This window comes from Hetaerina americana, unplaced genomic scaffold (assembly GCF_022747635.1).
Source record: "Hetaerina americana unplaced genomic scaffold, ioHetAmer1.1.p SCAF_6, whole genome shotgun sequence".
In the NCBI taxonomy this organism is placed as follows: domain Eukaryota; kingdom Metazoa; phylum Arthropoda; class Insecta; order Odonata; family Calopterygidae; genus Hetaerina; species Hetaerina americana.
The window spans coordinates 47,900,949-47,917,016 of NW_027287205.1; the positions used below are offsets into that span (position 1 = coordinate 47,900,949).

A 16,068-nucleotide genomic window follows, 5' to 3' on the forward strand; every position below is an offset into this window, starting at 1 on the left:
TCAACAACAGTCGATTATATCGCAATTCGTGAACAGAGGTTGACTCTTTCGACTTTTTCGAACAGAGGTCGACTCACCGAGCATGGGAATGTGCATCAATCAATAACGATCGGCAGGCATGTCCTGGGCTCTGAATACGTATACGAATGTTGAAAGTTCACAGGATATTTCCAACCCCAATTTATATCTCCATTTCAGTTTCATAATTAGAGCAATGGGGAAGCTGAATGTAGCTGTTCTCCGGTATTTAACGAAGGAGGATTTTCGAGTGTTAACTGCGGTAACATATTTGTTTTTAATGACTTAATTTAGAGCATAGAATTCTCGCAAAAAGACAGTACGCATCATTCAGCTGAAAAATTGTAATATTATATCATGCGGTACTTTTTTTTAGCTTAGAATCTTATTTCCTGACGCTCGTTAATATAAATAGGGTGTGTCTTGCCACCGTATTGTTTGTGCGTGAAGACGGAGAAGGGAAATCTGTCATCTGAATTGTTATTAAAATTGATTATTATTAAGGTTGCAATATTTATAGTTGAAAATGTCCGTCGAATCACTTTTTAAAGAATGACTATCCAGTTTCGATTTACAATAATAATGACATACGCATTAGTATGTATATTGTCTCAATAATTCAGGGGCAGGGATGTATGATTACCCTAAGTATGGTATTTTGTCATTAAGACAACATCAATCGTACCTATTGAACTTGTTCAATGGTGATGGTGTATTTTTTTACTCTTCCTCAGGTCGAAATGGGAATGAAGAATCACGAACTTGTACCGGGTGCTCTAGTAGCATGTATAGCAAACCTGAGACATGGAGGTGTTCATAAGGTTATGAAAGACTTATGCAAACATAGACTTCTCACTTACGAACGAGGAAAGCACTGTATGTGATGTTTGGCAATTTGTTATCAATAATGCTTTGTTTTTTTATTTGATAAATTAATTATCCTTTTCGGTATTTCAGATGATGGCTTTAGGCTTACCAACTCGGGATACGATTTTTTGTCACTCAAGACCTTGACGTTGAGGGGTGTCATATCTTCTTTTGGAAATCAAATTGGGACAGGAAAAGAATCCAATGTCTATGTCGTCGGAAACGAAGATGGAAAACAACTCTGTTTGAAAATACACAGGTAATGTTTGTAATTCGTTTAAAAAAATGTAAATTTACTTCAATTTTTAAGGGTGTTACCTGTCATCAGAGGGCAGCCGATCTCAGGAATCATACGGTATTTTTCAAGTATTTATTTATACACCCTGCAAGCTACCGCAAGGGTTTGTGGCTGGGGGTCAATACACACCAGAATAATTTTACCCGCACATGACCCTACCGCGGCGAACAATTTTATTATGATCTATCGCTCGTGGAAAAAATGACAGCTTACATCTACCTGTTCTTCACTTAATCCCTAATTTTATTAGCATGATCTCTCCTACTATAGTACGATTGGGGTAATACTACATTTTCAACATCACTGCTAAAGAGACCTCCTTCCAATTAATGCAACAGCTTCAATCTGTAATTTAACCTTCACACTGTGAGTTATTCCCAGTCTAGCTGCTCTAATATTTCGGATACTCTATTAAGTTAATCATAACTACGTTTTACAAATCTAACCCCTCTACGGTGAAGGCGATCCAATTCGGCCATTAATCCAATTTCGTGAGGATGCCACATACTTGCAACATATTCTAAATGAGGCCTAACCAACGACAGATAACATTTATCTTTAAATCCTAATTTTTTGTTAGCTTGTCCACATATTTCATGTATGTTTCAGCCAGGAGAGCTTGTGAGTGAGGGTAATGCCTAGGTATTTAAGTTCTAATTGCCAAGTGTCGCACCAGTATTGTATAGTATTAAGGTCATCTGATAAAGCTAATGTGTCCTCAGGATTATGGATATCAGGGTAAATCACTGCATCATCGTCAAATAAACGTATCTTACTAGTGGGAGTCAATGTCGGCAAACACCTGAAGTAACTTCTAATGCATTTGAGCTTACTCCATCTATGACTACTCTCTGTAGCCAACCATTCAAAAAGGTCTTTAATCCAACCCCAGATATTTTTATCTATGCCATATGCTTATAACTTTGCAAGTAATTTACTATGAGGTATTGAATATCCCTCTTGTCAATTTGTTCTTTGATCTGCAAGAAACTTTTCCCTGCTTTATTCTACTTATATTGTGGGGCAGACCATGTATAATCATTTAAGAGCATCTTTTATCATGGTAGGTGCTTTTATCTCCTCCTTAGATCATGGATTCCCTGTGATTTCTTGGCAAAAGTCAAATTCAATGAGGTAATTTCATTACAGGCAACCATTTTCATCTTACAATGAATGATGGCATATGGTGTAGTGACAGTGTTAAATTTATTGATTTACTCTATTACAAGTATTCATTTTAATTCTTGCAGATTGGGAAGAATTTGTTTCCGAAATTTGAAAGAGAAAAGAGATTATCATCAGCATAGGAATTTTGCATCATGGCTGTATTTATCACGAATATCTGCCACCAAAGAGTTTGCTTACATGAAAGCTCTTCATGACAGAGGATTTCCTGTCCCAAAACCCATTGACTTCTGCAGAAATTGTATCATCATGGAGCTCATAGATGGATTACCCTTGTAAGTATCCCCAACATTAATGAATTTGCCTACCATCTGTAGTCTTTCACATGGTTACTTTTCTTGTTGTTTCTTAAAAAGGATAAGTTTTTAGGTGAGGAAGTTGATTTTTGGCTTTTCATGGCGATGTTTGAAATACCATATTGGCTTTAAATGGCAACGGATGGGTTCTACTTTTTTTTGGTTCAGTACCAATTTGGTTCTTTGTTATAATTCTGGTAGATACTTCTACTCAATGAGGTATCCAGCTATCAGGAATTTCAATAGTAAACAAAAGTAAAAAAAATCATGTAAAGGAAATTATCACCTTTTGGAAGTTATGTTTTATGAAAAATTTCATACTATTGCAAAGTTTTACTCATAGTATTTATGATTTTTAAGTTTCATGTACATAACAATTAATTTTACGCGTTTGTTCAGCACTACTGCCATATAAAAATTTTGTTGTGAATATAGATGAAAAGTGATTTCCATTATTATTATTATTATTATTATTATTATTATTACTTTTTATTTGCCCAGAGATCACAATACAAAAATACCAGGTGGGTGAAGTATGTACATGATATAAGGCACGTCAATGAGGAGCAAAGACACAGGCTCAGTTAAGATACATAAAAGAATAGATGCTCATAGTTACATAAGTGTTTGGTACAAACCCATGAACATCGGCTGTAACATGCACATACAATATCAAATTCAGAAAAATCATTGATCACAAACATGAATCAGACCATTACCATTGCTAGAAACTAAAAGTACGAGGGTCATCCGGAAAGTAGTACCCGTTCGTGCCGCATGAAGTGCTGACGACGCGAGTAGCCGCTGGACGAGGTCAGATAGCTTCAGTGGCTTGTCTGCCTTCTCTGAGCCAAGTTGCGTGACGCTAGCATTGCCTGTGTTGTTTCTGTGACTGTTTACAATGCTTAAAAAAATTGAGAACGCCGCCAGTTGTGAAGTGAGGGCAGTGATTAAATTCCTCAATGCAAGAAACGTTCGCCCATGTGATATTCATCGCCAATTAAAGGAGGTGTATGGAGACAATGTAATGGACGAGTCGTCTGTTCGGCGGTGGTGTCACAACTTCAACATGGGGAGGGGGAACACACACGACGATGAGCGTTCGGAGAGACCGTCTGTCATTACAGACCAACTGGTGAGCTCAGTTGACGAATTCGTGAGGAACGATCGGCGCGTCACAATTGATGACATCTGTGAGCATTTTCCCAATGTTTCTCGAACAATTGTTCATGAAATTGTTAAACACCATCTGCATTATGCAAAAATTTGTGCAAGATGGGTCCCTCGCGTATCTCAATGAGCTGGCGGCGAAGGACTATGCAGCAGGAATACAGAAACTTGTCACACGTTATGACAAATGCCTTAATTTGCTTGGAGATTATGTTGAGAAGTAGTTTAAAGTATCCTCTTTCAAATAAAATTTTTTATGTTTGTTAATATTTACTTTTGTGTCTTTATTTCACGAACGGGTACTACTTTCCGGATGACCCTCGTATGAACTTACTGGTCGGGAATATTGTTGAGATATTCATCAACCGAGTAAAACATATTGCGTTGTAGATATCTTTTTAGTTTATGCCTGAATACGGCAGTTCCCTGTGTATCCTTGATACTTTTGGGTAGTTTGTTAAATAATCTGATGCCCATTTCATTGGGTCCTAATTTCAATGCTTTAGTTCTTATATTCCCATAATGGAAGTCATTCCTGCCTCTGGTGTAATGATGATGATAGGCAGAGTTAAGAGAATAGTTGCCGATGTTATTTTTTATATATAGAATTAAAAACATAATGTAGATGCATGGGAGAGGTAGCAAATTTAATTCATGGAAAATAGGCCTTGATGGAGCATTGTAAGGTTTCCTGGCGATGATTCTAATAGCTTTCTTTTGCATTTTAAAGATGGTTTGAGAAATAGCAGCTGATCCCCATAATATTATACTGTAGGTTATATTTGAGTAAATTTCCCCATAGTACAAATTGAGTAGTACAGTTTTACTTGTAGTTTCATACAGGTGTCTTAATAAGTAGCAAGTTGAACTGAGCTTGTGTTGGAGGGCTTTTACATGAGTATCCCAAGAAATATTTGCACATAGAGAAATACCTAGAAATTTGCATTCTGTCACACGCTCAATTGATAGGTCATTGATTTTTACCAGCAGATCATCTGATATGTTCTTATTGTGTGTAAAGTTTACTATTTTACTTTTATTTACATTTAAGTCTAGAAGGTTGTCTGTACACCACTTGTTTATAGCAAGTGTGACAGACTTAGCTTTTTCCACCAGGCTGGGATATGTTTGTGTTGATATTATTATATTAGTGTCGTCAGCGTACAACACTGGTATTATTCCATCATTATTTGGTAAGCAGTTAGGTAGGTCATTGATGTAAATCAGAAAGAGGAGTGGCCCAAGGGTTGAGCCTTGTGGAACACCTTTGTTAACTTGGTATGCTTCGGATGAATATTTTGACCCATCAACTGATAACACTACTTTTTGAGTGCGATTATGAATAAAGGACTTCAACCAGTTTAAAGGACTTCCTCTAATTCCTATTCTATTGAGTTTAATTAGTAGTCTTAGATTAATTATTTTACATGTTATGGATATGAAACATTTTTGGGAGAAAGATTTTTCGTATAAATTATTCATAGAAGGCTATACAGATTGTGGATTCTGAAAAATGTCGTATTTGAATTCAAAAGATTTTGAAAAAGTAATGGTATTACATTTTCATTAGACCATTGTCAGTTTGAATATTTGTTAAGGGTTATTTGTTTGCATTGTAAGAAGACACTAATATAACTAATACATGGGTAGGAGTAGTGTTATAATTCCACTATTTAATGAATCATATATTGAAGTATGCACTCCCCTAGCCTTTGGCTAACTTCATGGACAATTTTGGACCATATGGTGGCATAAGGGGTTTAATATTTTGACACAGTAAGACATAAGCATTTATGAATGACAGCAAAGTATAATACATCTATCTAAAAATGTTTTATAGGATCTTTGGCACTTGCAGACAAATGCGATAATTGCTTAAATTAGTGCAAGTATAAATATTGGCTGTAATTGTAATTGGCTTTTGGGTGTAATCTCGAGAACCTATTTAACCAGAAATTGAAGTACTGAACCAGTCCATCCCTAGTTACTAATGTACTGCAGTATATCACCTTTAAATTAAATAAGAGAATTTTTCATTCTTGATTCTAGTGGCTGCAAACAGTATTTTACAAAATCATTAATCTAACGTTTCTAGAATCAAAAATAAAATTATTTCCAGCAAGTAGAATTAATATATGTACCGCAATTTGTGCCAGCATACCACAGCAATTTGAATTGTTTCAGCCTTTCAAAGGAATATCTGAATTTATAAGTGGCTATTCTTCTGGTAAATGAAGCAATACAAATTGTTTCTCAAGCATTGCAGAACATCTGCAGTCTTTGTGATGTGCTCCATACATGTCCCAATTCTTTTGGGAATCAATAAACATTATTATTATTTATTGTCTTGTTGTTTTCAAAGTAAAATACTGCAGTAATTATCTAAGAGAAAGAGTAGCTCGTATAATTATAAATATGGTCTCATCAACCTGGACTAAGTTTTTGCCTGACCTCAGTCCATTTACTAATCCTGCCACCCCAGACCTCATCACCCATGTCACAGGTTCATTTGAGACCCATTTCAATGATGGATTGGCATTGTGTGTGGATGCATAAGGATGCTATTTTGAAGAATTTAAGTATTATGCACTTTGATGTAAATGTCTCCCCCGAATGTATTACACGTATTCTTGGACAGAATTATTGACATTGTGCTACAAAATCTTGACTGCATCTCTAAAGGCTTGCTTATAAACAAAAGGGGAATTAAGAGTGGTTGAACGTAAACTAAATCAATTAATGATCCTAATAAATGGTTTAAAATAGGTACAAGATGGAATGAAAACTTAATAGACAAAAGAACTAGAAAATAATGGCTGTGGTGCTCTAATGCCCCAGTGGAATAATTAACTGGTACTTTTTTATCATTTTTTTAGGACTCAAATCCATGAAGTAGATGATGTTGAGGGTTTGTATGATGACTTAATGAACCTTATTGTACGACTGGGCAATTCTGGAGTGATTCATGGAGATTTTAATGAATTTAACATAATGCTGTCTAATGATTTGAAGCCAGTCATCATTGACTTCCCACAAATGGTATCCACATCTCATGCTGAGGCTGAAAGGTAAGAGGAGTTACCTAACACATACTAGTGACAGAATGAACAGCAATGATGATAAAACTGTTATGCATAACATTGACATCATGGAAAAGTGGTTGTAGATAATAAATAGTTTCAGGTCTTCCATTTGTTATAAAGTACATATATGATAAGCATAGCATTCACAGTGATTATCCAAATATTTTACGACTTAATGAGAGGTATAAATTTTAATTAAATCATTTTAGTGATATATCTAGGGAGTGATGAAAGGTGGAAGAAATTATGATATCCTTGAAAACTATGCCAGTTTATGATGTAATACATACATTCTTTGTTTGAGTTGATATTAGATTCCAATTAAGCTATTGTTATTGCTTGGGTAAAAATAAAAGTGATGATATTTTTGTCTTCTTGAAGTATTGATGACATCAGTAAAAGCTATAATCCAAAAAGCTCCTATTGCGTTAGTGGATGCATTGCAAGCATTCTCACATACCTCAACTGTGCATGAATGAAAGCACTCATACCTCATGGGTTTCTTTATCTTCAGTGTTGTCATTACCAGCATCTACAGCGATCCATAGTAGTTCTAGGGAGGTAAAGGTAACAAAGGTAAAATTTACCAAAACAAAAACTAATAAAAAAATAGTGCAGCTCAGTTCATATTATTTTTTTAAATAAAATGTTTGGAAAATTTCATTAAAACTTAAAACATTTAGGCTTTTGGCATGAACGGTGTTTATTTAATGACATTCAAATACTGTCAGTTTGTTAAATTAATGTTGTGCATGCAAAGCACTTTCTGTGCTCATTAAAATCGTGTAGGGCTTTATTCAATTTAATTTCTTAGTAATTCATTGCACTTGCAAATCTTTGCAGAATGCTGGATTTAAATCCATAAGTTCAATTTTAATTAATCATAAAAATTTGACATTTTTGTTCCAGTATTTATAGCATCTCCTATTAAGATTTTCAGTGAGAGATATCTTTTGTTTCCACCTCTGCTATGCTATTAAGTGAAATTGTGATTATTATATGCCCAATTTAGTGTTCATATTTGAGAATACATATAATGGATATCTATTTATTAAGTTTCATTCTATTTTTGCTGTTTTAATTCTGATGATAAATTTCATGTGTTAATTTTTTAACGTCTCATGTTTCAGATATTTTAACAGAGATGTTACTTGTATTCGAAACTTCTTCAAAAAGCGTTTTGGGTATGAAAGCAGTCTGTATCCAACATTCAAGGATTTGGAGTAAGTGTATCTATAATTTTCAGCTTTATGCAAAAGTTAATTCTCAATTACTGGTCATAAAGAGGTACCTAAATGTTAGTTTTAGGTTTTAGAGATTACCTTTTATGCATAAGATATTTCAAATATTAGTAATAGGCTATCAGTCTCCTAAACAAGCAGAATGATTGTTTTATTGTACTACCTTGATCAAAAATTTCCCGGAATTTATTCAGAAAATTAAAATTACAAGTTTATTCATCTAAATCTATATTGTCCCCTTCAAAGTAATCCCCATCGACTGCAACACACTTATGCCAGCGCTTGATCCAATCCTCGAAACATTTTTTATATTCGGTTTTCGGTATGTCCATCAGTGCTTCCTGCGATTTTTCCATTACTTCCTCTCGGCTGCTAAAACGCGTTCCCCGTAATGGTTTTTTAACTCGATTGAACAGAAAGAAGTCACAGGGAGCCAAATCAGGTGAATTCGGTGGCTGTTGGATGGTATTTGTTGCATTTTTCGTCAAAAAATTACGAATAATGATAGCACTGTGCGACGGTGCGTTATCATGGTGCAAAATCCACGAGTTTTCTGCCCACATTTCTGGTCTCTTTCGGCGAATTGCTTCACGCAAACGTCTCATAACGCCCAAATAATACTCTTTGTTTACTGTCTGGCAAAAATTCATGATGCACTACACCGTTGTAATCCATGAAAACCGTCAGCATTGCCTTCTTTTTTGACTGAAAACGACGTGGTTTTTTTGGTCTCGGCTCATTTGGTGAACGCCATTCACTTGCCTGATGTCTGGATTGCGTGTCGTACTCATAAACCCACGTCTCGTCTCCAGTAATGATCCTTTTGATGAATGTGGGATCGGATTCAGCCTCGCAAATCATGTCTTTTGCGACGTCAACACGGTCTCTTTTTTGCATGAAATTGAGGTCTTTTGGCACCAACTTTGCTGCTACACGACGGAAACCCAAATCATTAACCACAATGTCTTGGGCGGATCCATAGGCAATGTTCAAGTCCTCCGCTATTTCTCTGATGGTTAATTTGCGGTTATTGACCAACATTTCTTTTACTTTATCAATTTTTTCACCGACTTTCGATGTCGATGGTCTGCCACTGCGTTCATCATCTTCGATTGACTCACGACCACTTCTGAACCGCTCGTGCCACTGGTAAACGACCGTTTTTTTTAGAGAATCGTTGCCGAAACACTTTTCCAACATTTCCAACGTCCGTGCGCCACTAAATCCATTTTTTACGCAAAATTTAATACAAGTTCGTTGTTGCAAATTTAAATCCATTTCTGAAATTGTAAAAAATCGCCAACACACACAGAGATAGATGTACTCTTGGCTACGTAACTTTTGCAAATGTCAAGTTATGACACTAAGATTTAAAGGGAATATCAACAACAGATGTACCAATTTAACAAAAAAAACAGAACTCAAATCGGAACGATGGGAGCGCCACACGGTGGTTATTCCGGGAACTTTTTGATCAAGCTAGTATGTTAATTTGAATAAAAATTATATAAATCTTTTTTAGAACATAAATGGTGCAGCTATAAATTAAGAGAATCACTAAATTGTGAATCAGCATGCTGAACAATAATTATAATTTCGAATGAGACTGCAAATAATGCAAAAGAAACTTACAAAGGATGATTATAACCTAAAATGAAACAATGAATTACCATGATTTTGATATAATTGTTCTAATGGCTATCGAGAATATTAATGAAAAATAGAAATATTGATTAAAGTGACTATATTTGTTTTAATCATTGTAATGAATATTCTTTATTTTCTCATAGAAGGGAAGATAACATGGACAAGGAAGTTTCTGCCAGTGGCTTTACTTGTCAAATGGATGAATTGCTTACAAGACTTGCAAGCTGTGGTGGCGGACTGGAAGATATGGAATCAGAAGGAGAGGAGGAGGAATTCAGCGATGATGATTCAGATGAGGAGGCAGATAGCGAAGAAGAGGAAAGTTCTGAGGAATCTGAAGAGGAGGATGAGGGGAATGAATTTTCAGATGAACAAGAGGTCTCGAAAAAAATGAAAGAGCTTGAGTTGCCGGCTTCCACGGATGTAGGTTTACAATGCTCGCTTGATTCAGATCAAAGTGATTCCTGCAAAAATGGGAAACATTTAAGAGGGAGCCCTGTGGAAAATTCTTCGGACTGCAAGAAAGATACTGATGAAGCCAGCGCTGTGAATGAGGATTCCTGCTCTAAGGAAAAAGCATGCAGTCATGTTTTCAGCCTAAGAAGTACTTCGACATGTGCTACAATAGCTCCAGAGGTAAAATATTAAATAATTCTTGTATTATTAGTTTGCAGAAAAGGTTCAATCGTTGATGTTTTAGGCAGTCCATAATATGTCATGTTTTAAAATCATCCTATTCTCTACAATGCCAGCTGTTGTTTCCTCAAGCATCAACCTCCCTCTAATATTACAACACAATTGCACTTCCTGCGCAACAATTTTTCAAGTTTGAATCAAGATTGCAAAATTTATTATTGAATATTTACCCTTCAATATGGAGGAACTTAAAGGTAACTGGTTTAATTGACTTGCATGGATGTAATTGAAAAATGTATTCCTTTCTGTTGTGCATTCTGTTTCACATTTTCCTTATAGGCATGTTATTATATTTTTTGCCCATTGTGATAATGCAAGATTTATGCTTCTTTGGTCATACTAGATAATTGTCTAAACTTAAGTTAAATTTTATCAAGTAATAAATTTAAAAAAAGATGCAAGGTCAAGCTTCAAGTCAAAAATTTTGAGTTGGGAAAAATCAAATTGTGTTGGGTCAATACTATTAATTATACATGTAGAAGGAAGGTAAATGACATGGGCCTTAATGAAATTAATAATCTAATTCACAATGTGGTAAATTATAATCAGAAATTAGCTCCAGCAATAATGTAAATCCTTCCTTGGTGTTTCCAATTTGCCTTGTTTCAATGACTTGAATAATCATAACTATTCAGCAGTGTTTCATGATTGAAAGTTGTTTATGATTTGCTGCTTAGAAATTTATGAGAATTGTTTGCAGGAACTTTAAAAACGTTTGGAATCCCTAAGACGGACAATTTTTTTGTACATAATTTATTTTCCACTTTCTCATTATTATTGAATTTGAATTGTGTCCTTTGTTATCAACATGTTTGTTTGTATTTCATACAAGATCCAATGCTTACATCTACAGGTGATATCGAACCGGGTGAAAAAATCTTTAGAAAAAAGAGAAAAGGCTGCTGCTCGTAGAAGAAAAATTGTTGTAAAAGGAGAAGCAAGTGCAACCACAAGACATAGGCGTGAGAATACTGCTACCATCAAGGAAAGTGAAGGAATTTGGGGATAAGTCTCTTCACTCCATTGAATCTGTTTTGTGCACTTCTAATATAAAAAGATTTGCCATTTCCTTACTGTGCTCTATGTTAGCCAGTTTACGGTGAATGTCCTGGTTCTCACAATATCTCAGTGATGTAACCACTGCTTCTTCACACTCGTGAAATGTTTTATGGTTCAATGTCTGAGTAGTATTGAAGCCTCATATTACAGCTTTCTTAAGTGTTGGGATCTCCATATTTACTGTTCAGAGCTTTAAAGCACACACAAATAATGTTTTACCTTTTCTATGTTCATATTTTTCTTATTGATCTATGTCTTCCCTTGTGTGTACTTATTTCAATGAAGCAGCTTATTAGTACCTAGTACAAGTATATAATGCAGTCAAATTCAGCCAATCCTAATCAGACAAGGAATTGTTTGAACCCCTTGAAATTTGTGAAATTAATGGGACTGAAAATATTGAGCTTTGAAATACTTGGTGTCAGAATAAATTGACTTTTAAAATAGTCAAAATCCCACATCTGTTGCATAAAAAAATTAAAACAGTGTTTGATAACCTTGTCACTTTAGATATTCATGGGAATGAAAATAATGGACTTTGGAATACCCAAGTTCAATATAAATGCGTGTTAAAAATAGTCATACAATTCGACATCTGTCCAGCAAAAAATTAAGATGAATTAATGTTTGATAACCTTGTGATTTTAGAAATTCATGGGACTGAAAATATTGGACTTTGGAATACCCAGGGTTCAAAATAAATAGATGTTAAAAATGGTCTTACAATTCCATCTCTCTCTAGTAAAAATATTGATGTTCCATAACCATTTAGTTTTAGAAATACATGGGACTGAAAATATTGGACTTCAAAATACCCAGGTTCAAAAACAACGAATGTTAAAAAGAGTCACAATCCCACATCTGCCCAGTAAAGAAAATTAAAAAAAATGATGTATTCATGTGTGTGAATCATCCTGTGCTGGCCTAAGACCACTAGATCAGTGTAATTAATGCTTTTGGAGGAGATGTTGAAAGGGTATATTTTTAAATTTTTCCTGCTGTTTGCTTCTAGTACCTTAAGACTGGTGGATTGCTCTGTTCTTCAGCTGTGAGGAGGTTCTCTTTTATTATCATTAACATAAGGGAACATTCCATTGAGTCAGTACCAAGATTGAACATTCAAAATCCCTTTGTAGCATTTTCTGATATGCTGTTTGTCTCCAATAGTTATTTGTCAAAATCAATGTCAACGCTTCATCCGTAGAAAATAAAATATATTTTCCTCCAGCATTGGTTTTTTTTTCCAATGAATTGTGGCTCTAGCAAATAGTTCCATCATTGCAATGGCCTTATGAAAATCATTCAGTCGTAGTAGACATGCAATAAAACACCAATAAATGCAATAATTACTGATTTTCCCATCGATATTGCGTGCATTATCTAAACAACAATGTTCGAATGACGAAAAAATGATGATGCACGCTTGGTAATGAAAATTGAAAAAAATCAAAGGATTTACGTACCTATTTACACAATAATTTTTAGAAGAGTTTCACAAAAATAAATTAGTCTGGAAGCATGCCTTTCTAATTTGCATTCTATTTTATACAAGTCAGCTACTATTACAGTTATTTCATCCCATAAATCCATGAGAAAAAGAAGAAACATATAATTTCTACACTTCACTATTCTAATACGTAGTACTTCACGTATATGTAGAGTATGTTGTATTATATACACGTAGGTATAAATATATGATAGGATAGGTAGATCACTCAAATCCAAGCCTCACCGTTTTCTTTTTCTCTCACAGAAATGATTACTTCTGGCTAAAACATCGCTGTAAACTATTTTCGTCTCCATGGGTAATTTTTTTGAGAAAATTCTAAATTACAAAAGCTTAACTCACTTCAGGTTTGAAACGGTCACCATGCAGGCAGCACTTTCATAGAACTTGGAGGGTGTATAGAACAGCTGAGTGTCAATACTAACAAAGCAAAGTAAAACAGACAAAGCAAGAAAGTTTTATTCCATTCATTCTCTTATTTTTTAATATTTGATTTGCTGGATGGTAATTTATACAGCAAATAAAATGGCACACAAACCTATGTCTCATTTCGACTTATGAATCAGTGAAAAAGCAAAAAGGCAGCATATTGTGTTGTCTTATAAATATTGTTCATGTTTTGATCCTTCTGTTGTTTGGAATAATTTCAATCTCCTGGCTCTAATCTTCTGTATATTCACGGTAGATATAGCCACAGGCAATCATGATTCCATGTATTCATTGGTTGTTACAATCTATTAGTAAATGGATATAGACGTATTTTTACACACAATATATAGTACACACACAGATTCGCGGTACCAATACACGTTCAAGAGAACTATGAAGCCCTGGGTGCACGGTATCCATACAAATTCATGATAATTAACAAGTTCTGGGTGCGCGTTATCAATGGGAAAATGCGGTAGTTACAAATTCCATATTAACATGTACTTCACTTCAAATTTTTAATCAATTTAGAACCCACCAAGGATATGGGAATTTTTATTGTAGTGATGCTCATTTTCATGGAATGTTTACATGTACCAGGTGTACAAGTATGAAATGTGAATTTCAGACAACTAATGGTACTTCAATGCTGTTTGTGATATAAAACTTTGACACTTATGCCATTTTTTTGTGCCATCAGCAAGTGTCAGATGAAAACTAGTGATAAATTGGAAAAGTGGTTGCATAGTGCTGTGTTCAAGAAGTCAAAATTAAACCAAACGAAAAGTATTCAGGGGCAGCATTAATTTTTTGTTTTCATTTGAAGAAAACTGCTGCTGAATCATACCAATTACTTTGAGAAGCTTACGATGTACATGCTCCATTGCAACACATGTATGAATGATGGTTTTGGCATTTCAAAAGTGGTGACTTTAATGTTGCAGACAAGTAACATGGAAAACCACCAAAAAGGTACAAGACGTAATTGCAAGCATTGTTGGACAAAAGTGATTCGCAAACACAAAAACAATTCCTAGAGCAATTGAGCATTACTTAACAAGCTGCTTCTAATCATCTACAAGGGACGGGAAAGATTCAGAAGACCAGCAGATGATTACCACATGAGCTAAACAGGCAGATGGAGAGGTGCACCTCTCCATCTGCCTCTCATAAGCACATGAAGTTTTACTCGCGCAATCCAAAAGGAAGTTGTTTTTGCATTGTATTGTTACTGGGAATGAAAAGGGGATTTATTTTGAGAAACCCAAGTGCAAAAAATCAAGGGTAAACCCAGGCGCACCATCCACATTAACCGCAGGATCGAATGGCTTTGGCATAAAAATGATGGGTTTGGTGGGATCAGAAGGGTGTGGTCTATTATGAGCCGTTAAAACCTGGTGAAACTGTTAATACTGAATGCTACCAACAACAGTTGTTTGATTTGAACCGTCCCCTGCTTTAAAAAGACCAGAATACTGAAAGAGGCAACACAAGGTCATTTTTCTTCATGACAATACTCCATCATATATGGCTAAACTGGTTCACGACACATTGGAAGCTTTCAGCTGGGAAGTTCTAACCCATTCGGCTTATTCACCAGACTTAGCTACCTCCGAGTACCACTTGCTTTCATCAATGGGTCACTCACTAATTGTATGAAGATGTGAAAGAATGGTACACGGGAAAAGGGAAAGATTTTTACTGGCGTAGTATCCACAAATTTCCTGAAAGATGGTTGATTGTCTTAACTAGCAATGGAGCATACTTTGAATAAAGCTCTTTTAATCATTCTTCCGATTAATTTGGGGGGCGGGAACATCCATACATCATACTTTTATACCTGATGATATGGCTTTCTCCTTCCGCGTACCCTAAAAATAAAAAGTCAACTATTATTAACCCAGACTATTATATGCATCAGGGAAATTTTGAACATCCAAATTCATTAATTGACACATGTATTCCACTCAGTGTCAGCCGTTTACACTAGTGATTCTCATACTTAGATCATCCCAAGCAAAAATTTGTCGTATTCATAGCAACTGGTAGTGTATTATTATGATTATTGTCTGTAGATTTAACCTTGAGCAGCTGAAACCAAAGTAAATGATTTTCACACTTCACAATATGCAAATGAGGTTCTTCTCCATTGAATTCTTGTTGATTATAACTTCATGAATATTTGGAACATTTAATAATCTCGTTTATCAATTTCCGTTGATATTCTGCATTCCTCAGAGATGTTGGAAGAGACCTTTTATTTAGGTTTATATTTTCTGAACTGGTTCCGCCCATTTACACTATCTGTGTGAAAACTACCAGACATTTGACTGGGAAAAATATATTACTTTCATGATCGGATTGGGACTTAAAAGTACCATTGCACAAACAGCCCACCAATCCCTCCACTGCCAAAAATACTTGGGAAAAGCTTCTTTTGGAATGGTGTCTTATCTCAGCCATTGCCTTTTACATTATCTTTTCCATACTCTCTAAGTGAGATCCTTTCAATGGTGTTTTTGATTTAGGAAACAACCAGAAGTCACAAGGAGCCATGTCTGGAGAGTAGCGA

The 16,068-nt window shown here is 35.1% G+C and overlaps 1 protein-coding gene across 3 annotated transcripts; it reads left to right on the forward strand.

Annotated features, from left to right (window-relative positions):
* The first annotated feature begins 55 nt into the window (after positions 1 to 55).
* On the forward strand, positions 56 to 12,787 carry RIOK2 (RIO kinase 2). Of its 3 annotated transcripts, none has more exons than XM_071593710.1 (9): positions 56 to 116; positions 199 to 280; positions 753 to 894; positions 976 to 1,144; positions 2,434 to 2,643; positions 6,711 to 6,902; positions 8,048 to 8,140; positions 9,949 to 10,441; positions 11,355 to 12,787. In XM_071593710.1, the coding sequence occupies exons 2-9, from the start codon at positions 215 to 217 to the stop codon at positions 11,508 to 11,510; spliced, it is 1,521 nt and encodes a 506-aa protein (XP_071449811.1). In that variant the 5' UTR covers positions 56 to 116; positions 199 to 214; the 3' UTR covers positions 11,511 to 12,787. The 3 variants fall into 3 exon arrangements, 2 of the variants coding, with proteins under 2 accessions (XP_071449811.1, XP_071449810.1); XR_011702268.1 differs by adding an exon at positions 10,558 to 10,695 and having other exon boundaries at positions 73 to 280; positions 11,355 to 11,464; XM_071593709.1 differs by having other exon boundaries at positions 73 to 280.
* The last annotated feature ends 3,281 nt before the right edge of the window (positions 12,788 to 16,068 follow it).

Coding starts and splice junctions, on each gene's coding strand:
- RIOK2 (XM_071593709.1), top strand. CDS start 119: ATGTCCTGGGCTCTGAATACGTATACGAATGTTGAAAGTTCACAGGAT. Junction 281..752: donor ATTTTCGAGTGTTAACTGCG/GTAACATATTTG, acceptor ACTCTTCCTCAG/GTCGAAATGGGAATGAAGAA. Junction 895..975: donor TTACGAACGAGGAAAGCACT/GTATGTGATGTT, acceptor TCGGTATTTCAG/ATGATGGCTTTAGGCTTACC.